Genomic DNA, 21,932 nt, shown 5'->3' on the forward strand with positions numbered 1-21,932 from the left:
TGTTGATGTGATTCAGATTTCTTTGGTAACTAGTAAAGTTGGGTGTATTTTCATTGGTTTATTGGCCATTTGAGTTTTTCCCTGTATACATAATCTTTTTAGTCAAGTTTTGTAAAAATGTACCACAAGGGGCTGGGAATGTGGCTTAGCGGTAGAGTGCTTGCCTAGCATGCATGAAGCCCTGGGTTCGATTCCTCCGTATCACATAAACAGAAAAAGCTGGAAGTGGTGCTGTGGCTCAAGTGGTAGAGCGCTAGCCTTGAGCACAGAGAGGCAGAAGGACAGTGCCCAGTCCCTGAGTTCAAGCTCCAGGCCCAGCAAAAAAAAAATGTACCACAAGAACTATGGATATGTGTCACTGCTATAGCACTTGCCTAGAATGTATGAGGTCCTTCTTTCCACCCCCCCCCAGTACTACAAAATAACAATCAAATAACAAAACAACTCAAAACAAAAGAGTCCACAAGATGGGAAAAAATTGCTCCAGTTCATTTCCTTCTTAGGGAAAACTAACCAATCAGTCTTTTTGCACTGCCAATCGCAACTATTTTCAAGGCCAAGAAATAATATAAATTGGCCTAGACTATAGTAGTTGACGTTAAACAAATGTTCCCTTTTCTGCATGCCAGTTATTCAGCTATTTGAAGAGAATTATTATGTTCCCTGGCAAGTTCATCTTCAGGTGAAGTATCTATTTATTTAGTCATTCCTCATATTACATAATATCTAGTCTCATCATATTGAGTGTTGCCCTCTGAACAGTTCTGTTATTTTTTTTCTTTTGTGAGGCTGGGGGTCAAGGCCAGGGCCTTTTATATGCTAGCCCATGAAAGCATCACACACATCTTCAACACTTATTTTTATCCTTTTTTCATTTTTGGTAGCACTGAAGTTTAAACTTTGGGCCTAATGTTTGTTAGGCAAGCTCTCTCAGACCTTTTTTTGCCTTCATTCTTTTCAGATAGTTTTATTCTTTGTGCCTGGGTCAGTCTTGGACTATGATCCTCTAATTTCTGCCTTTCAATTAGCAAGGATTACAAGTATGAGCCACCATACCTACTTCTCTTGTTGTTGTTGTTTTTGTTTGAGATAGAGTCTCATGTAGCTGGCTTTGAACTCTCAATTTTCTGCTTGAGCATCCTGGCTTACAAGTGTGCATCTTCATATCCAGGCTCTTGGTCATTTTTAAAGATTTTTAAAGATTTTTTAAAGATAATTTTGCCTGTTACGGTGCAGTTAGTTTTGAAGATTTAAAAGCAGAATTAGGCTTTTGCTTATATTAATCTCATTGATAAAATGGAAAATTTAATTTTTGTTTGTGTCATCTGTTATCTTTTCCTCTCAGCTTCTTTTTTTTTTCCTCTCAGCTTCTTCATCCAAATCATTGATAAAATTGTTGAACAGGACAGGGTGAAGGACAGAATGTTATGCTACTAAGAACCTTATCAAATTAACATCAAGTGGCATGCTTTGGTTATACTTGTTCAACCTATCTGATTTGCTCTTGACTTGAAAGTCTTTGAACCTTGCTGCTTACTGGGTTTGACCTTAGGTTTAGAATTCTTAGTTCTTCTCTTGAAGAGCTCTTGAGACTCTCCATGTATGCACTTTGTTACCAACTTTCCTGTTTAACTTTCTAGATGTTGAATGAAGTCTGACTCCACTCTGCTCCTGTTTCTGACCTGTGGGCTTACCTTCAAGGATTTGGTCTCTAAATACTTTTTCTTTCTCTACTTTCTTCTACCCTTTCTCCACCTTCTTCCCCCTTCTCCTCTCTCTCTTTCTGATAATTCTGATTTTTCAAAGTATCATTTATGTACAATAAAATCCAAATGTTTACAATGCATAATTTGATAACATTTTGGCATATGTAAACTGTCTAAACAGCATTCCGAATAAGCAATAGAACATTCTTTTCTTCCTAGGTCTGTCATGCTCCTTGCAACTAAACTACCCCCTACTCACTACCCAGGCAAACATTGTTCTGATTTTTTTTTTTGGTTGGGCATGGGGCTTGAACTCTGGGCTTGGGCGCTGTCCCTCAGCTCTTCAGCTCAAGGCCAATCTACCACTTGAGCCACACTACCACTTCGGGTTTTGTGAGTGGTTTATTGGAGATAAAAGTATCAAAGACTTTCCTGCCTGGGCTGGCTTTGAACTGAGATCTTCAGATCTCAGCCTCCTGAGTAGCTAGGATCACAGGCGTGAGCCATTGGTGCTTGGCCATTGTTCTGATTTTATCACTGAAGATTAGTTTATAAATGAAATAATTCAGTATGTACTCTATAAATTTGTACAAAGCCGGGCACTGGAGGCTAGCTTCACTACCTAGTAAGATCTTGTCTCAAAAAAAATAATAAAAGCTCTGGAAAATAGACTATGTACTCAACATCAGCCTTGTCCAATAAAAATGTAAGGAGGTACAAATGTAATTTTAAATTTTCTTTTTTTTTTTCAGCACTCAGGGTTGAACTCAGGACCTTTTGAGTTTTCAGGCTAGGCAGGAGCTCTACCTTCATCTTTTTTTTTTTAATTTAAAAGTTCTAGTAACCACATTAAAAAAGTAAAAAGCAATAGGTGAACTTAATAACAGTTTTAGTTTAATTCTTTAGCTCAACATAGCTAAAATATTGTTTCAATATGTAAATTGTATACAGAATTACTGATGCTGTTTTCCATTTTTTTCATACTAAGTCCTTGAAATTTGGTTTAGTATTTTACAACTACAATGCATTTCATTTTTTTCTGTAGTACTAGAGATTGAATTCAGGGCTATTATGCATCTAGGCAAGTGTTTCACAATTGAGTCTTAACTGTACTACCACACATGTCAATTTGGACTAGCCCCATTTCAAGTGCTCATTGTCACTACCATATTTGCAGAGTTGTTGAGTAAAATAGGTGGTAGAAAAATTTACTCAAGATAATTGACTGTTAATCAATCTCCAAAGACTTCTTTTGGAAACCTTCCTGAGCTATTTTTTTCTCATTCCCTTAAGTGCAACAATGGGCTCATCAGGTTATGAATGGCAGAATTAGTGCCAAGAAAATGTGCCAGGAGGAGCCGTTTGGAATGCGGCTTAGTGGTAAAGTGCTTGCCTAGCATGCATGAAGCCCTGTGTTTGATTCCTCAGTACCACATACACAGAAAAAACCGGAAGTGGCGCTGTGCCTCAAGTGGTACAGTGTTAGCCTTGAGCAAATGAAGCTGGAGGACAGTCCCCTAAGTTCAAGCCCCAGGACTGGCAAAAATAACAAAGAAAATATGCTAAGAAAGGGAATCACATCATTTTCAGTGTCATGAACGTTCTTATAGCATAAATCTCATTGAGATATTGGGGCTACCTCATATGCACACTGTTAAGTAGAAGCAATACAGTTTATGAAATAAAGGGTATGAGTGGCCAACAGAATTCAATTTTCTCACTGTGCTATACAATGTGTTTCAGCTGTGATCCCTACGTACCTTTCTGCTGCTGTTTCTTGTAACCATTTTTATCTTTTTCTCCATCCATACATAACTACTTATGGTTCTTTGAACCCACTGTGATTTTTTTTTTTTTTTGGGTCCGGTCATGGGGCCTGAACTCTGGGCCTGGGCACTGTCCCTCAGCTCTTCAGCTCAAGGCTAGCGCTCTACCATTTGAGCCACAACGCCACTTCCGGCTTTTTTCTTTTTGCTTATGTGATGCTGAGGAATCGAACCCAGGGCCTCAGGCATGCAAGGCAAGCGCTCTACCACTGAGCCACCTTCCCAGCCCCCCCACTGTGTTTTTACACACTTCTGTGCTTCTCCCTCTGGCATGTTCTTGCCCCTCATATCTGGATATCTATAATTTATTCTTCAAGATCAAATAGCATCTCAGTGACACCTATCTGGTCATTCCTAAACCCATCCTCAAACTAGGCAGTTATGTAATCTTTCCTTTATACTTTATACATTACTTGCATGATTTTTTTTGTTGGTTATGGGCTTAAACTCTGGGCCTGGGTGCTGTCCCTGAGCTCTTCAGCTCAAGGTGAGTGCTCTAACCCTTGAGTCACAGCACCACTTCCAGTTTTCTGGTGGTTCATTAGAGATAAGAGTCTCATGAACTTTCCTGCCCGGGCTGGCTTTGAACTGTTATCCTCAGATCTCAGCCTCCTGAGTAGCTGAGATTACAGGTGTGAGCCATGGTGCTTGGTTTGGAAATTTTCTGATGATGATTTGGTAATTTGATGATAATAATGATGACTTGTACCAAACCCAGTCTGTCTGTTGGGATTCCTGGAAAATAGTATAGGGGGAAAAATCCTATTGTTGGGTGCAGGTGGCTCATGCCTTTAATCCTAGCTAATCAGGAGGCTGAGATCTGAAGACTGAGGTTTGGAGCCAGTCCAGGTAGGAAAGTCCAGGAGACTCTAATCTCCAATGAACCACTCAAAAATTGGAAGTGGTGCTGTGGCTCAAAGTGGTAGAGCTCTAGCCTCGACCAAAAAAGCTTAGGGACAGTGCTCAGGCCCTGAGTTTAAGTCCCAAGACTGACAAAAAACAAACAAACAAAACAAAACAAAAACCTATTGTCGTCCTGACCATGGATATAAACTCTGATTTACAGTGTGATTTCAATTTATTTCTAAACCTGTTTTCCCTTTTGACACTGGATAATTTGGCCGTTTTCATTCAAATCAGCCTCTGCAGTTAGAATCCTTGATCTTAGTTTGCAATCTGAACTATAGTGGAGCATTTGGAATGGTCCTGTCTTTCTGTTTCTTTTTAGTTTCTGCAGAATCACACATTTTCTATGCCCTTTTCAGTATGATGAGTATAGGGAAAAGGAAAGGCTTCAAATCAGAAATTCTGAGTTCAAGACCTAGTTCCCTACTTTGTATCTTCTCTAAGATGACTCTTCATTTAAATTTTTTTTATATTTTATCTTCATGGTGCCAGGGATAGAACCTACGGCCTTTGTCCACGCTTGGCTAGTGCCCTACCACTAAGTTACAGCTCCAGCTCTTACTTTATTTTGTGTGTCAGTTTCTACTTTTCTCTTTTGTTTCTATTCCTTTATTTTTTCTTTTTTTAATTGTAAAAGTGATGTACAGAAGGGTTACAGTTACATAAGGAAATACATACAGGGCTGGGAAGGTGGCTCAGTGGTAGAGAGCTTGCCTTGCATGCATGAGGCCCTGGGTTCGATTCCCCAGCACCACATAAGCAAAAAGAAAAAAAAAGCAGGAAATACGTACAATTCTTGTCAAACTTCGTGACCCCCTCCCTCTTTTTCCCCCACTATCCCCCCTCCTCCCACCACCTCTCAAGTTGTAAATGCTAGGGATTGAACCCAAGATCTTGTGTATGCATGCTTTTAAGGCCAGGTTAAAGAGCAAATGAAAATGCATTTGAAAATGTTTAAGAATGTAAAGTCCTATGCAAATGTTAATTTTATTGTCTTTTTGTTCTTTTCTCACTGAAGAAATTGCATGTAATCATTCTGACTTGAAGTAGAATCTTGAATTGACCCTGGCAGGTCTTTGGACTGCTTTGGCTTTTGAATGACTGACGAGCTGATGGAGGTCAGAGAGAGAGACTTGGCAGGGCTGTTGATTTTTCCATGTTGTAAAAGAAGCTTCTTCCTCTAGAAGAGGGGAAAAATTTATTTCTATTATACTGTACTGAGAATGCTATCTACCTAATCAGAATTAATTAATACTGATTAACACGGCTGTCTCAACAGCATGACCCTCTACTTTTAACTAGGATGAATCTCATTTAAATTCAACAGACCGAAGTCATGTTATAAATCATATTTTAAAAGCCCATAAGACAATTTGCTAATTTTTGTACCCACTGTATAATTTTGCTTGACATAATCTTCATGTGGCATGTTGCCACATATTGCAACTCCTCTCAGAAACAAATCTCTCTTTCATCTGTTCATAGTGCAGCTCTTCTTCAGTTCTGTGATCTCTGCTATCTACTAGCTTTCCTTACTGCATTTTATCCTAAAGGATTGCAGTGCTTTCATTGCCCTGACTGTGCCAGTTCACTTGCTCCACTGAATGACATTGAAAATATGCTTTGAAAGGACCAGAATTCCTTTGACAAAAGTGAGTTACATAAAAACATTAACCATCGAGCTGGGAGTGTGTCTTAGCGGTAAGTGCTTGTCTAGCATGCATGAAGCCCTAGGTTCAATTCCTCAATACCACATAAACAGAAAAGGCCGGAAGTGGCACTGTGGCTCAAGTGGTAGTGTTGTAAGGTAAATCATCTCAGAAGCCACATTTAAAAATATATAATATTGGAGTCTTTAATATACAGTTAACAGGCTGCAGGCTGCCAGTTGTTACAAAGGCCTGCAGCACGCAAATACACATAACACAGCTAGGAATCATGTTAAAGAGCAAAGAAATAACAGAAACAATGCCAGCAAGCCAATTCAGCCCCAATGGAGAGCTGAATTGGGATGCCATGATGGCTGGAGACGAGCCAGGAGACAGAACACAATCACAGAGACAAACGTGGCATGGAGTCCTGCGGCTAGGCTGGTCCGGTGGTCCAGGCCTAAATAGGTCGACACAGGGGGCAGATCCTCAGGAAATTCCCAGACTCAGGCACTACACTGACAGATTCAGTAACCTATCAGCCAAATGCCTGCCCCTGCCTCTAGGGGTCTGGGCACGCCCATTACCTTGGAGGCAGGTGATGGGAGAGGGGTTCCTTCCCCCAGCATGAAGACAAGATGCCAGACCCTACTATCCACCATGTGGCCAATATGGGACCGGCCAGACCTGGCCTCTTTACTTCAGTATGGAGTGCTAGCCTTGAGCAAAAGCTCAGGGACAGTGCTCAGGCTTGGAGTTCAAGCTCCAGGACTGGAAAAAATTAACCACTGGGGAAGACATTCACAAATCAAAATAAATATTTTCACAATTGTATATATCCTATAAGCAGAAATCATAATTGCTTTGCAAATAATATCTTAGCATGTTTTAAACAAGGAACTCAAGAATTCATATGGAGCTGTTAAAGAGTTTTAGCTCAGTGATAAAACACTTGAGGGACACATGGAATGATTTATGTTCAATCTCCAGCACAGAAATAAATTGTATTGAGATTTTGTCTTATTTGAAAAAATATTGCAGGGCTGGAGGTAAATAGCTTAGTGTTGACTCTAGGATGCCAGTGCCCCTAAGATATGCTGTACTGAAATGTTTTGAAGAAAATATATTAAAAAACTTTTTTTTGTTGGTCGTGGGGCTTGAACTCTGGTCCTGGGCACTGTCCCTCAGGTCAGCTCAAGGCTAGCACACTACCACTTGAGCCACAGCGCCACTTCTGGTTTTCTGGTGGTTTATTGGAGATAAGAGTTTCACGGACTTTTCTGCAGGGTTGGCTTTGAACTGCTATCCTCAGATCTCACCTTCCTGAGTAGTTAGGATTACAGGCATGAGCCACTAGTGGCAAAGTTTGTATTTTTAAAAATAACATTAAAAACCTGCTGAACACTGGTGGCTTGTGCCTGCAATCCTAGCTTCTCATGGGGCTGAGATATGAGGATCCTGGTTCAAATTTAGCTAGTCAGGAAATTCTGTGAGTCATATCTCTAAGTAACTAGAAAAAAGACAGAAATGGAGCTGTGCTGGCCATGAGCAAACAAACCAAGCAAGAGATTGAGGCACTGAATTCAAGTCCCAGTATTGGCATGTAGTACACACACACACACACACACACACACACACACACACACACACACACACACACACACACACACACACACACACACACACACACACACACACACACACACACACACACACACACACACACCCTCTCTGATTCTAACTGCACTTTACCTTAAATGATTACAGTGATTCCTTACCAATATTTTGATCATGAACTAATATATACTCAGACCAATGTAAACTTAATTAACTAGTATAAATTAATTTCCTAGGCATTTCCTAGATGTATACAATGTACTTGAATCAAATTCACCTCTTGATTAAATTCACCTCCTCTAACATGTACTCTTAATTTTTTCTTTCTTTTCTTCATTCCAAGCACTATTTTGTAGGTTTCATTATCTTTTCCTCATACACACAAACACATACACACACACTTGAATAATTTTCACCTCCAGAAAACTTCTCTCTTCCTCTGTCAAATATTTCCTCCTTTATAGTTCTGTCCTATCATGGTCAGCATTATGGTCATCATCATCATCATCATCATCATCATCATCATCATCATCATCATCATCATCATCATCATCACAATCATCATCATTTTAGCTCTAGATTCTGCACATGAATGAAAATGTGTGATATTAGGTCTTTTGAGTTTGATTTATCTGGGTCAACATGGTTTGCAGTTCTGGGAATCAAACTCAGAGCTTATGCAGTCTTTCAATCAGTCTAATATTGAGCTTCATGCCTAGTCTGATATTTTATTTAAGTCTTTCCATTAAGGAGGAAGGAAGATACAGATTTTTTCTTTTCATATATGTTTTATCACCTGAAGTTATGTATTTGTGGTAATATTTTAATATTTTGGCTTATTCAGGGTATACGGAAGATTTCAGTTCTATAAAAATAGCTAATTTGTTTATTGTAGCAAGTTAAAAATCTTATTTGTTGAATCTGAAGGTTTAGCTCAATGCTACTTGCCTAGCTTTTGTGAGGCCTTCATTTGATTCCTACTCTCTCTCACACACTCCTGTTTTAGTCATTAAAAGATCTTTTGGAAGGTGTTTTTACGGTATTGTTCCTACTAGTTTGGATGCTTAGAAATGTTGAAAGAAAATAGAGACATGTAGCTTATGGAAACTTCTGTTATATGAGTTTGGGAAAAACCTCAACTTTGATAATATGAAAAGTATCAAACCATCAATTGTGGTTTAGCAGCAAGCCTGGATTGTAGGATTGTAGGGAACTCCATGGCCCAGTAAAATTCAGCTACAGGGAATATCTGGGGCTTATCCTGTTTAGAAAATGGTGACATAATTTGTACAGATTCAATAAATGGTTAACGTTATCTGTAATTGGATAGGTCATTTTTTTCTCACAAAGTTAAGATCTCAGAGCCAGTTAAAATGAAAGTCTAACACATAAATATTAAGTATTTCAGGTTTATACAGCACATTTCTAGCCCCTTCCCAAATGTCTACATTTTCTTGATTTGAAGATATTGCTAATTTCTATTTTGTATTGTTTATATTTGTAGTGTTAAGATTACCTATAATATCATTATTTGTGTAGTCAATACATTTTACTTTCTGAGAATGAGTCATGATGAGTAAGTTATAAACAATTGACACAGGGAATACAAATTTTATTTGAAATTGCACTCTACCTTTAGATAAAAGATTCTTTAGTTTCAGTTTTTACCATTTAAGGATCCCGTCAAGATCATTCATGCTATGTGCATTTGGGACAAGTTTCAAAACAGTTTGCTACTTTTAGCAAATGGTGATAGTTGACAGCTCATTTATCACCTATTGTTATTTCAGAAATTGTTGAAAACATTGTCTTATGCACTGATGTACCTAGAATACATGAAGCAATTGAGAGAATGTTCATGGATGTACCAAATATCAACAGAGCATCTATGGCTGATTTGCAGGATTTTCAGGTTGGTATAGAATTAATCTTAAGTGTTTTTGGTGCTGGGGATTAAACTGTAATAAGTTTTGATGATGCTTATTTTAAGTGAAGTATAAGTAAAAATGCTATTCATGTTGAACTATGGGTAAAAAGAAATCTGTATCTAAAATGAGATATTTAGGGGAAAACAGTTTTAAAGACTGAGTAAAAATATGTGCTCAAGTTTAATATTTATTATTTAGCCTCTTATTTAACCATTTCTATTTCTTTATTGTGGAATTGTCTGTTACGATCACCTGCTAAGTTTTTTTTTTTTTTTGTTTGGGTCCAGTCGTGGGGCCTGAACTCTGGGCCTGGGCGCTGTCCCTCAGCTCTTCAGCTCAAGGCTAGCCGTCTACCACTTGAGCCACAGCGCCACTTCCGGCTTTTTTCTTTTTGCTTATGTGGTGCTAAGGAATTGAACCCAGGGCCTCAGGAATGCAAGGCAAGCGCTCAACCACTGAGCCACCTTTCCAGCCCTACCTGCTAAATTTTAAACTGTGCTATTTTTCTTTTTATTACAAGTAGCAAAGTCTTTACATACTTGATCAAGACTTAAGTTACTTATGAGACACATCAGAAGTATGTTCTCATATTCTCTGAACCAGGAAAGGCTTATTTTTCTATTTTGATTAACTTATTATTAACTATACAGAAGAGAAGATTCCATTGTTACATTTCCACACTTTTCATGTTTACAATATGTTCCAATTGATATTTCTTTCTTTTTTTGGTGGTACTAGGGTTTTAACTCAGATAGTCATGCTTACTAAGCAGGCTAGACTGAACCACACTTCCACTCCATTTTTTTTTTTTTGGGGTCTGGTCGTGGGGCCTGAACTCTGGGCCTGGGCACTGTCCCTCAGCTCTTCAGCTCAAAGCTAGCGCTGTACCACTTGAGCCACAACGCCACTTCCGGCTTTTTTCTTTTTGTTTATGTGGTGCTGAGGAATCGAACCCAGGGCCTCAGGCATGCAAGGCAAGCGCTCTACCACTGAGCCACCTTCCCAGCCCCCACTCCATTTTTTGTACTGGTTATTTTTGAGATAGGGCCTTGTTTTTTCTAGGTGCATGCTTGGGCAGAGATCTTACTGTTTATGCTTTTCATAGCTGGTATGAAGTTTAAGTCCAAACTGAGTCTCAGGAACTTTTTTGCCTGAGGTGCTTTAAAACTGATCTGATCTCATCCTCCTGCATAGCTGAGATGACAGGCATACATAATTACAACTAGCTTTTGGTTGAGAAGGGACCTTGCAGACTTTTTGGTATAGCTGGCCTTGAACTGCCAAATTCATCCTCTAGAGTTGTAGGATTACAGGCATGAGCAACCATGCCTGTCTTCTCTGACCATTTTTGAGATAAGACCTCATTTTTTTCCTAGGCTAGCCTGAACATGATCCTTCCTATCTCTATGCTTCCTCTCATAGCTGGGATGACAGGCATATGTCATCACTCTGTCTTTTCTGTTGAAGAGGTGTGTATGTATGTGTGTGGTGGGGGGGTTATCTCATGAACAATTTTGCCTGGACTGGCCTGGAACATTGATCACTACCAACTTCAGGTCCTTGAGTAGCTAACATGACAATTATGAGCCATGGGACACCCAGCTTAGTTTTCTTTTAGTTCAGTGCTAGAGATTGAACCCTGGTATTTTGGGCATGCTATAAAAAATTTAGGTTTTATTTTCTTTTTCAGTACTCTGTGTGTGTGTGTGTGTGTGTGTGTGTGTGTGTGTGTGTGCGCGCATTATAAAGGCTTGATCTCAAGGCCAATCACTTAGCTTTTTGGCACAAGGTTATTGTTCTACCACTTGAGCCACAACTCCACTTCCTGCTTCTTGCTGGTTAATTGGTGATGAGAATCTCATGGTCTTTCTTGCCTTTCCTGGCTTTGAACCTTGATCTTCCTATCTTAACCTTCTGAATAGCTAGGATTACTGCCATGAGTCAATCACTGGTACCTGGGCTACTACTGGGATTTGAACTCTGGGCCTTTCAATGCTAGACAGGTGTTCTACCACTTGAGTTGTGCCCACAGATCTTTTCTGATTATTATTTACTAGGTAAGGTTTTTGTTTTGTTCAGGGTCAGCTACAGAGTACAGTTCTCCTACCTACGGCATATAGCATGTCTGGATTGCAGCTGTACCCCACCACTTCTGTCTTGAGATGAGTCCTTGTTAACTTTTTGTCCAGGTTGATCTTGAATCACAGTCCTCTTGCTCTTTTCCTTCCATGTAGTTGGGATTACTAGTGTGAATCACTAGTGAATCCAAGTTTTGATTTAGTATAATTTATTTTTCATTGCTTATGCTCTTAGGTGTTATAACTAGGAAGATTTTCCTAGCCCAAGGCTTTGAAGATTTCCCATTATATTTTCTTATAAAAATTGTATCTTGGCCAGGCATTGTGGGTCACATTTGTAATATCATTTATTTCAGAGGTGGAAATTAGAGGGTTGTGATTTGAAGGTAGTCTAGACATTTAGCTTTGTCTGCCAATCCTTACTAAACATCAGTTTTCCATAAATGTGAGAGTTTATTTCGGATTCATTTCTGTTCCTTTCACTGTTTTTTTGGTCAATACTCAGGTTTGAACTAAGGACCTCCCCTTTTACTTGGCCTTCTTGTGAATAGATAGTAGTCTACCACTTGAGCCATACCTTTACCCTAGCTTTTTGCTTATTAATTAGAGATGTAGTCTCAGAATATTCTACCTGGACTGGTTTGGAACCTTTGTCCTACTGATTTCAGCCCCCTGAATGGGATTTACATGGGTGTCTCCTCTCCTTCCTTCTCTTCTCTTTTCCTGCCTTTCCCTCCCATCTCCTCTCATATATATGTGGTGTGTGTGTGTGTGTGTGTGTGTGTATGTATGTGTTTTGAGATGGGTTCTTTCTTTTTCTTTTTTTTTTTTTGTTGGTTGTGGGGCTTGAACTCTGGACCTGGGCGCTGTCCCTCAGCTCTTCAGCTCAAGGCGAGCACTCTACCACTTGAGCTACAGCGCCACTTCCGGTTTTCTGGTGGTTTATTGGAGATAGGAGTCTCACGGTCTCTCCTGCTCGGGGTGGCTTTGAACCTCGATCCTCAGATCTCAGCCTCCTGAGTAGCTAGGATTACAGGCGTGAGCCACCAGCGCCCGGCGAGATGGGTTCTTTCTATGTAGCCCAAGCTTTCCTGGAACTCAGGATTTACTCCTGCCTCAGCTTCTTGCATGCTATGATTAGAGACCCTTGATACCCACCTGGCTATGACACTATATTTTATTTTATTTTTATTATCTTTAAGTAGTTGCATAAAGGAGTTGACATTTAACTAAGCAGTTTATGAATATAGTGCATCTTGATCAGTGTCACCCATTTCTAAATTCTCACCTCCCCCTACCCACCTTTGTTTTGTTTTTCTAGTACTGAGGTTTGAACTCAAGATCTTGGCTTTTTTGGCTTGCTTGCTTGGCTGGTACTCTACCACTTGAGCCATGCCTTCAGCCTTAATTTTGTTGGTTGTTTTGGAGAAGGAATCTCATTGACCTTTTTACCTGAGCTAGCTTTGAACTGTGATCCTTTTATCTCAGTGTAGAGATGATTAGGCATGATTACATACATGAGCCAATGGTGCCTGGCTAATGTTGATTATTTAAAATGTCTGAATTATATTCCTTGAAAAGGATTTATCATAATTCATATATGCATTTATTAGTGTTCATTTGTAGTCCTCATTTTTCACTAGTTACAAATATACAAGGAATACTATTAAGTGCAAAGATTATGTTCCTATAAATTTTGGGCTATTAGGATAGTCTCAGAAGAGCAATTATCAAATCACAAAATGAGCATTTTGGACTGTTTTTAAATATTGCCAATACTGTTTTCCAAAACACCCCAAAAGGTACCTTCTTTAAATTGTTTTAGTCTAAATGTTCATTTTTCCTTTTAAATACTGCAAACCATTTTTCCTTTGGCAAGTTTGGAATCAGTTGTTAATTTCACATGTTTTAGTGACACCAAATCAAATAATACTTCATGTGAAAGTCATTGTCAGATCAGCTATGGCACGAGAATACTATGTCAGAAGGATTGAGATTGGTATGAGAATTTCCTCCAGTATAACTGTAAGTGAAATGACAGTAATGTTAATGAAATCATCGGTTGAAATTGAAGCACCTCAGAAAAAACATAGAAATATAGGTGCAAAAGATACCACTGGAAAAAAGAACTAGGACAAAGCAAGATTAGAGAAGTAGTTACTGCTTAGCATGCACAAAGCCCTTAGTTTGATCCCCAGTAAGGAAACAAAATCATATCATTGTTGTAAATAACTTTTTTGGTTATTCTTTTTAGTCATTATTACCAATATATTATAAAGTATATAATTTCTATCATATTTATCATAGCACCTAGGGAGATTTAAGCCAAGGCTGTGTTATATTGGTTTTAGATATTAGTTCCATTTAGGACCAATTATTGCCTTCAGAGTTTGTTGCCAAAAATGAACATATCAGGTGTCAGTGGCTTATGCCTGTAATCCTAGCTACTCTGGAGGCTGAGATCTGATTACTACAGTTCAAAGCTAGCCAAGGCAGGAAAGTCTATGAGACTCCTATCTCCAATTAATTAAGATGGAAGTGATGGTATGGTTTGAGTAGTAGTGTGCCAACCTTGAATGAAAAATTTAAGGGACAGCAACAGGGCCCTGAATTCAAGCCCCAGCACCCACAAATACTAACAAGCAAGGAAACACCCAACCTGTTGCCAATTACACATTTTGTAATGTCATTATTTTTCATGAGATACTATGAGTTAGCTTTAGTTTTGTATTTAGTTGACAAGGTTCAGTCTAATAAAATGATAAATTTTAAAGAAGCATTTGAAAACTCTGTCCCCCCCAGTCCCCAGAAGAAAATATAATAAAAGAAGAAATCCTATTATTTGAATTTGCATTCTTTATTTAGCATTTTGGAAGATACTACAAATGCTGTGTAAGTGGTCTAAGACATTCTATTCGTTATCAAGAACCCCAGTTGTGAAACAAGAATAAGAACTAAAACAATTTAAAAATAGAGTTGGGGCTATATATAGCTCAGAGTTAGAGTCCTTGCTTAGCCCATCAGAGGCCTTGGGGAAACCAGTGCATGTAGGAGTTCTGGGAAGGTAGGGTCTCTTTGATCCAATTGCTCTGTGGGACTGAAGAAAATCTTGCATCAGGTCACTCCACCATTATGGATAAAAGGAGACACCAATGAACTGTGGGACAAAGTGTGTTCACATGCCTTTTGAGTGTAGACTTACTGTGAAGAACACAAGAGGAAATTCTGACTCTTTAGTCACTTTTGCTAATTGGCAAGACATGTTGGGAGTGATAGGAGACCATATCTGCAAAAGAAAAATGAAAGTTTGAAGATATGGCAAAAAGTGACCAAGCTCACTGTGACAGGAGGTGAAAAATTATGTTCCCTCCCAAAGATGATCAGAAAGAAGACAAAGAGGAGGAGGAAGAGGAAGAGGATGTAGAATAAATGACTGTCCTCTGAAGATGTACTTGGAATGCGTGTGTGCTCAGGCAGTTGTTTTGCTATGATAAATTCAAGTGCAGTTCATTAGACTCACTATAAAAACTCCTCATACTTTTGTATGTTTGGTAAGATTCTATTTGGAAATTCAGCTTGTAGCTTTTTGAGGGACTACTATGTCTAGTTAGATTTAAACTCTTTTGATGGTGAATGTTCCTAAATATTTAATGACTTCCTTATTTTCTTGTGTATAGAAAACTTGGTAGGAATTAGTGTAAGTGGTAAATTTTTGGTTTTTAGGATTTTATGTTTTTAAAAATATAACAAGATTATATTATTTTATTTTACTATGTTTTCTTTTTTTACTATCTTTAAGTAGTTGTACAAAGGGGTTTCAATTCAACATGTCAGTGTGTGAGTACAATGCATCTTGATCCATGTCATCTTTTTCATCATTATCTCCTATCTCCTAACCCTACTTGCCCCCTCAATTTACCTGGTGTACATTTTATTTTAAAAAATAATTTTATTGTTATTATTAAGGTGTTATACAGAAAGGTTACCATTTCATAAGTCAGGTAATGAGTATGCTTCTTTTCATGGACAATGTCACCCCTTCCTTTTCTTTTCTTTTCTTTTTTTTTTTTTGGTCCAGTCGTGGGGCCTGAACTCTGGGCCTGGGCACTGTCCCTCAGCTCTTCAGCTCAAGGCTAGCGCTCTACCACTTGAGCCACAGCGCCACTTCCGGCTTTTTTCTTTTTGCTTATGTGGTGCTGAGGAATCGAACCCAGGGCCTCAAGCATGTAAGGCAAGCACTCTACCACTGAGCCACCTTCCCAGCCCCACCCCTTCCTTTTCTTTCCCTTAGTTTTCTTCTCCTGTCCCTGCCCATTATTTACATAGGTTATTTTCCCATAAAGTGTATACTGAATAGCATGATTGCATTTGTTCACTCATTTTGTTCACCTCCATTTTTGTGCCCCCCTTATCCTTCTATAAAGAAAAGAAACCCCAAAGAAAAAACAAACACCACCACCAACAACAACAACAAAAACATGTTTTCATTTCCTGGAATTTGTTTCTATAAATAGTATTTTAAATGTTCAGAGGAGTTACACCTTTGGGTTCCTCCTGTAAGGGTCTTGAGTCTTGACGGTTGGTGTGTGAATGCCTAGAGTCCTGTATAGGTTCTGTAAGGGTCTTGAGTCTTGACGGTTGGTGTGTGAATGCCTAGAGTCCTGTATAGGTTCTTATGTTCAGTTATATTTTAGATGCCCTATTTGTCTCCTCTCTGAACTTCGCTTACCTCACTTAACATGCTTTTTTCCCCTAGGTACATCCATTTCCTTGCAAGAGGCATAATCTTAATCTTCCTTGTGTATATTATTTAAAAAATAAGCCATGGGTTCAATCCAGGAAAATCCTCCTACATAAACAAAACCAGAAAAACCTTACAAGGAATGAATTATTCAAAGTACTATATTTTAAAAATGGTGTGACAATCAATATAAAAATTCAAAGAAGGAAGAGGACTGGGGGGATGTGGTAGAGTGGTTGCGTTCTCTAGACCCTGGATTTCACCCCTAGCATTTGCAAAACCACATTGCATGGCAGGAGGGAAGATGGTACAGAAGAAATATCCATATAAGCTTCATGGTTAAAAAAAAAAGCTTCAGGGTTTGCATAAAGTTTCATGGATGCTGCTGGTGAGACTGAAGTAAATTTCAATTACCTAAAGACAAACAAATGTATTTATCAAGTATAAATAAAGATATATAGATAGGTAAGAACAAGTTTTGTTCAGGGGACAGTAAGTTAACTCTTTTTTTTTTTTTTTTGGTGGGTTGTGGGGCTTGAACTCTGGGCCTGGGCGCTGTCCCTCAACTCTTCAGCTCAAGGTGAGCACTCTACCACTTGAGCTACAGCACCACTTCCGGTTCTGTAGTGGTTGGAGATAAGAGTCTCATATAGACTTTCCTGCCCAGAATGGTTTTGAACCGAGATCCTCAGATCTCAGTCTCCTGAGTAGCTAGGATTACAGGCGTGAGCCACTGGTGCCCGGCTAAGTTAATTCTTCATAATAGTATGAAAATTTTTAGGCAGAGAGATAGAATGAGATTAGATTATTGAGGACTAGAAACCCACAAATATCTACATGAGCATTAACCATATCAGAAAGAATGTATCATTGAAGGTGGAGAATTACAATTAGCTAAAGAAATGTTTCTTTTTGTACAGATTGAAGGAATGGCAGTGAACCTGTGGAATTGGGCAGTTACCAACAAAGTACAATTGTATATGAATGATGAGCAAATAGCTAAACGTATGTATACATTTTGTGATTCTTTTTGAGGAGTATTCTTATTTATGTATTTACTATTATCTGAAAGTAGTTATACAGAGAAGTTGCCATTTAACAAAGTGGTTTATGAGTAAAATGCATCTTTTTTTTGGGGGGGGGGAGGGTCTGGTGGTGGAACCTGAACTCTGGAGCTGGGAGCTGTCCCTCAGCTCTTCAGCTCAAGGCTAGCGCTCAAGGCTAGCGCTCTACCACTTGAGCCACAGTGCCACTTCTGGCTTTTTTCTTTTTGCTTATGTGGTGCTGAGGAATCGAACCCAGGGCCTCAGGAATGCAAGGCAAGCTCTCTACCACTGAGCCACCTTCCCAGCCCGAGTACAATGCATCTTGATCAATGTCACCCCTTTTAACATTCTCACCCATCCCTCCCCTAACCATCCCTTCTCTCCCACTCTTCTTAATTTTGTAGAATTTACATTGGATTCTTGTCTACATTCCCCTCCATTTTCATCTTCATTTGTCTGAAGAGTGTTCTTTTCTTTTTTTTTTTTTTTTGGTCGGTCATGGGGCTTGAACTCTGGGCCTGGGCGCTGTCCCTCAGCTCTGCAGCTCAAGGCGAGCGCTCTACCACTTGAGCTACCGCACCACTTCCTGTTTTCTGGTTTATTGGAGATAGGAGTCTCACGGTCTCTCCTGCCGGGGCTGACTTTGAACCGCGATCCTCAGATCTCAGCCTCCTGAGTAGCTAGGATTACAGGCGTGAGCCACCAGCGCCCGGCTTGAAGAGTGTTCTTAATATACATGTACATTAAGTGGTGCTTCTGCCCTTTGAATATTTTTGACCAGTTCTTGGATGAAAATTTGTTAAGAGATAATCAAGGGGCTGGGAAGGTGGCTCAGTGGTAGAGTGCTTGCATTGCATGCACGAGGCCCTGGATTCGATTCCTCAGCACCACATAAGTGAAAAAGGCTGGAAGTGGCACTATGGCTCAAGTGTTAGGCTGCTAGCCTTGAGCTGAAGAGCTGAGGGACAGCGCCCAGGCCCGGACTTCAAGCCCCATGACCCACAAAAAACAAAAGAGATAATCAAGCAAAACAATCCATGCCATTTGTTTCTTAAGCAACTAGCCTCTCTTGGTTTTATGATTTTTCAGAGGCTAGCTCTTTACTAAAACAAGTTTTAAAATCATCACAGAAATGTAGTCTAGAGGTGAACAATAGACATGATTAAAGAATTAGGAGTGTATGAGATCTGGAAGAAATGTGAATGAACATGGACTATTTCTTGTGGAGAAGAAACAATCAAAATCTTCAGAATTCCGCAGAACTAACAAATAGTAGCTTTCTTTCTCCACCAACAATAAAATGAAAAGTATTGTCATGTGAGGGATTTAGGTCTTAAAAAGAACAGCTTCCTCATGAGGTAGGTCACTAAGTATTGGGAAAAATTACTAAGAAAAAATGCAGAAATTCTACTGGCAAGAGCAAAAAAAAAAAAAAAAAAAACGAACAATAAAACAAAACCCCAAAACCACTCATCTTCTTGGATGCTTAGAATGTAGTCCATTATCTAATGCTTTAGGTAAATGAGCAAAGTCTAGTGTAATGACCATAACTACTTTCATTGAGGACAGTGACAGCAAATACATTTATGAATGTATATTACCCCACTATAATGGCAACAAACCAAAAGGTAAATCCCTGGCTTATTTGACTTTGTAAAAAACAAGTGACTTTTTTCTCTAGGCAGAAAATAAATTTTTCCACTAGGTATTTATATTTGTGAATATAAATGAAGCTATACCATTTCAATGCAGGACTAAGCTAAGTTCATGGTTACTATAAACAATAGTATACTTAGTTTTAGGGGTTTACTTTTTCATTAAGATGTTTAGGAAACATTTTCTCTTTTTTTGTGCTGGCCCTAGGGCTTGAACTCAGGACCTGATTGCTGTCCCTGAGCTTTCCAGCCTGGGCTGGCTTTGAATTGTGAATCTTAGATCTTAGTATCCTAATAGCTAAGACTACAAGCACCTGGCTAACATTTCTCTTTTTAAGCATTGATGTCATTGCTCCCAAGAACCCTTAAATCTTATAGTTGCCTAGAAGGAACTGTAAGAATTTATCTGTGAGAGAAACATAATTTTTGGATATTTAAATGCATCAATTTTTAACTCAAGTACTGGGGATATAGTAGATGCAAAATGGATTTCAGAGGCTTTGGGAGATAAGTTGTATAACAAGAAAATAGAAGGGTAAGGAGAAATGACTGAGATACTGAGTCCTTGAGAGTACTAAAGAATTAGTAAACTTTGACAAAAAAAGAAAGGAAATGTTTTCCAAATTTCTCAAAACTTCAAATTCACATCAGTCTAAAAACCTGATTAGAAAATTATTTTACTAAAAGTTTTTTCCAGAAAAATTAACTTTGTTAGTAGTTTAGATGAACCAATTTTATATTTCATAATGGACAAAAATCTGACCACTTCCATTACAGTGTACTTTTAGTTCTGCAAATCTTTTTTTTTTTTTGTTCCGGTCGTGGGGCCTGAACTCTGGGTCTGGGTGCTGTCCCTCAGCTCTTCAGCTCGAGGCTAGCGCTCTACCACTTGAGTCACAGTGCCACTTTCGGCTTTTTTCTTTTTGCTTATGTGGTGCTGAGGAATCGAACCCAGGGCCTCATGCATGCAAGGCAAGTGCTCTACCACTGAGCTACCTTCCCAGCCCCCAGTTCTGCAAATCTTGAATAAGGGAGTATTAGAAATGTACTCATTACCTTGCTCATGTAACTGTAACCCCTCTGTACAGTATTTTCACAATAAAAAACTTATTAAAAAATGAAGTGGCATGAGCACAGGTAGAATGGCTGTCAAAGTCTAACATAATAATGACTAGTTCAATTATATATGAAGTCATTTTTTTAAAAACTTGCAGTTTTTATGATGAATCAAACCACCAAAATAAGGAGGGTGCAATTATTCAGGCTTGGCTATTTTGAGGCAAAAATAAAACATACTTTCAACAACTTTTATGTCCTATAGGAAAAGATGTATTTGGAAAGTTTCACCATTTAGGAGAACAAAAGTAAGAGTTATATTGATGTCCAGAAATTTGGTCAGATTTGGAATAGCTGTGGGTTCCAATTCTATTTAGAATAATTCTTTTATTTGGCTGATACATAGAAGCATATCATGTACCATCAGATATCTTTGTTGAGTCTTGGAATTTAATATATAAAGAAATTAAAATTTAAGAATTATATCATCCTTCGCTATATCGCCATTCACTCATTGTGGCTTCACAGTATCGCAGTTAAAAAAACAAAAACAAAAACATAAATCGTGATCCCTCACGTATTGCGGGAGTTACATTCCAGAGACCCTTCCACGATGGGTGAGTGAAAATCCACGAAGTAACAGTGTTATATAGTTGTCCCTTGCTATATCACAGTTCACTTATTGCTGATTCATCGATTTTCACCTATTACAGGGGTCTCTGGAATGTAACTCCCTTGATAGGTGAGGAATCACTGTATACCTCTGGAGTGTTAAACAAATGATTCCTTTGATATGTTTCAGCACTACAAAACAGAAACCCTAAGCCACACTTTTAGCAAGAAGTCTGGCTTTGATGTGTGTGTGTGTGTGTGTGTGTGTGTGTGTGTGTGTGTGTGTGTGTGTGTGTGTGTGTGTGTGTGTGAGTATTGTGTCTAGAGTACAGGCCCTTGTGCTCTTACTTTCCTTTTTTGCTCATGGCTGGTATGCTACCACTTGATCCACACCTCCACTTCCCTGGCTTCACTTTACCCATCTTTTCTCTTTATAGTTGTATATGAAAGGAGAAGGAATATTTTAAGTTTCATATGTCTAATTACTCTTTTGCAGTGTGTCATATTGCTTGCAAGTTGATTTGTATGTGTGATACCTCACTGGCTTCAGAAACAACTGTTCAGAGACAGATTTTGGTAAGTCCTAATTGAGGAGAAAGTCCAAATGATTGAGGTAGTTGTTACTCTTATGAAAATGAATGGAATCAGTGATCAGTGTAAAACTGGAAAGTGGTTGAACCATTTAGTGTTGTGTTCTTTTTTATTTTATTTTATTTTTTGTGTCTTTTAAAAATTTTTATTTATTTTTTATTGTGAAAATACTGTACAGAGGGGTTACAATTACATGGGCAAGATAATGAGTACATTTCTCATCAAGCATTATAGCCTCCTCCTTTGTTGTGTTCTTTTTATCATTAGTATAGTTAAAGCTGTCAGTGGTACTGTAATTCTTATTATAGTAGTTCAGTAAACTAAATATTGAATGTATAAGTCTGGATCTATGAATTACTTTTTGCTTTTATCACCTGTAACTTTATAGAGCAGTAGTTTTTCTTCCCAGGGGAATGTTATCGTTTTGACTTAAAAGAATTTCTCAGTCAATGAATGGATGAAGAAAAAATGCTATGTACGTATGTACAAACATACACTCACATCATGGAATATTACTCAGC

General features: G+C 38.6%; 1 protein-coding gene across 1 annotated transcript in view; it reads left to right on the forward strand.

Annotated features, from left to right (window-relative positions):
• Window positions 1–21,932, forward strand: part of Tex11 (testis expressed 11) — a 225,849-nt gene that overhangs the window by 13,787 nt on the left and 190,130 nt on the right. The window contains exons 4-6 of the mRNA XM_042694880.1: window positions 9,495–9,616; window positions 17,372–17,456; window positions 21,317–21,396. Of these exons, the coding sequence (XP_042550814.1) occupies window positions 9,495–9,616; window positions 17,372–17,456; window positions 21,317–21,396 (287 nt within the window). The remainder of the gene's footprint in view (window positions 1–9,494; window positions 9,617–17,371; window positions 17,457–21,316; window positions 21,397–21,932) is intronic.

The sequence above is a fragment of the Dipodomys spectabilis genome, unplaced genomic scaffold (genome assembly GCF_019054845.1).
Source record: "Dipodomys spectabilis isolate Male_0828 unplaced genomic scaffold, ASM1905484v1 ptg000176l, whole genome shotgun sequence".
Taxonomy (NCBI): domain Eukaryota; kingdom Metazoa; phylum Chordata; class Mammalia; order Rodentia; family Heteromyidae; genus Dipodomys; species Dipodomys spectabilis.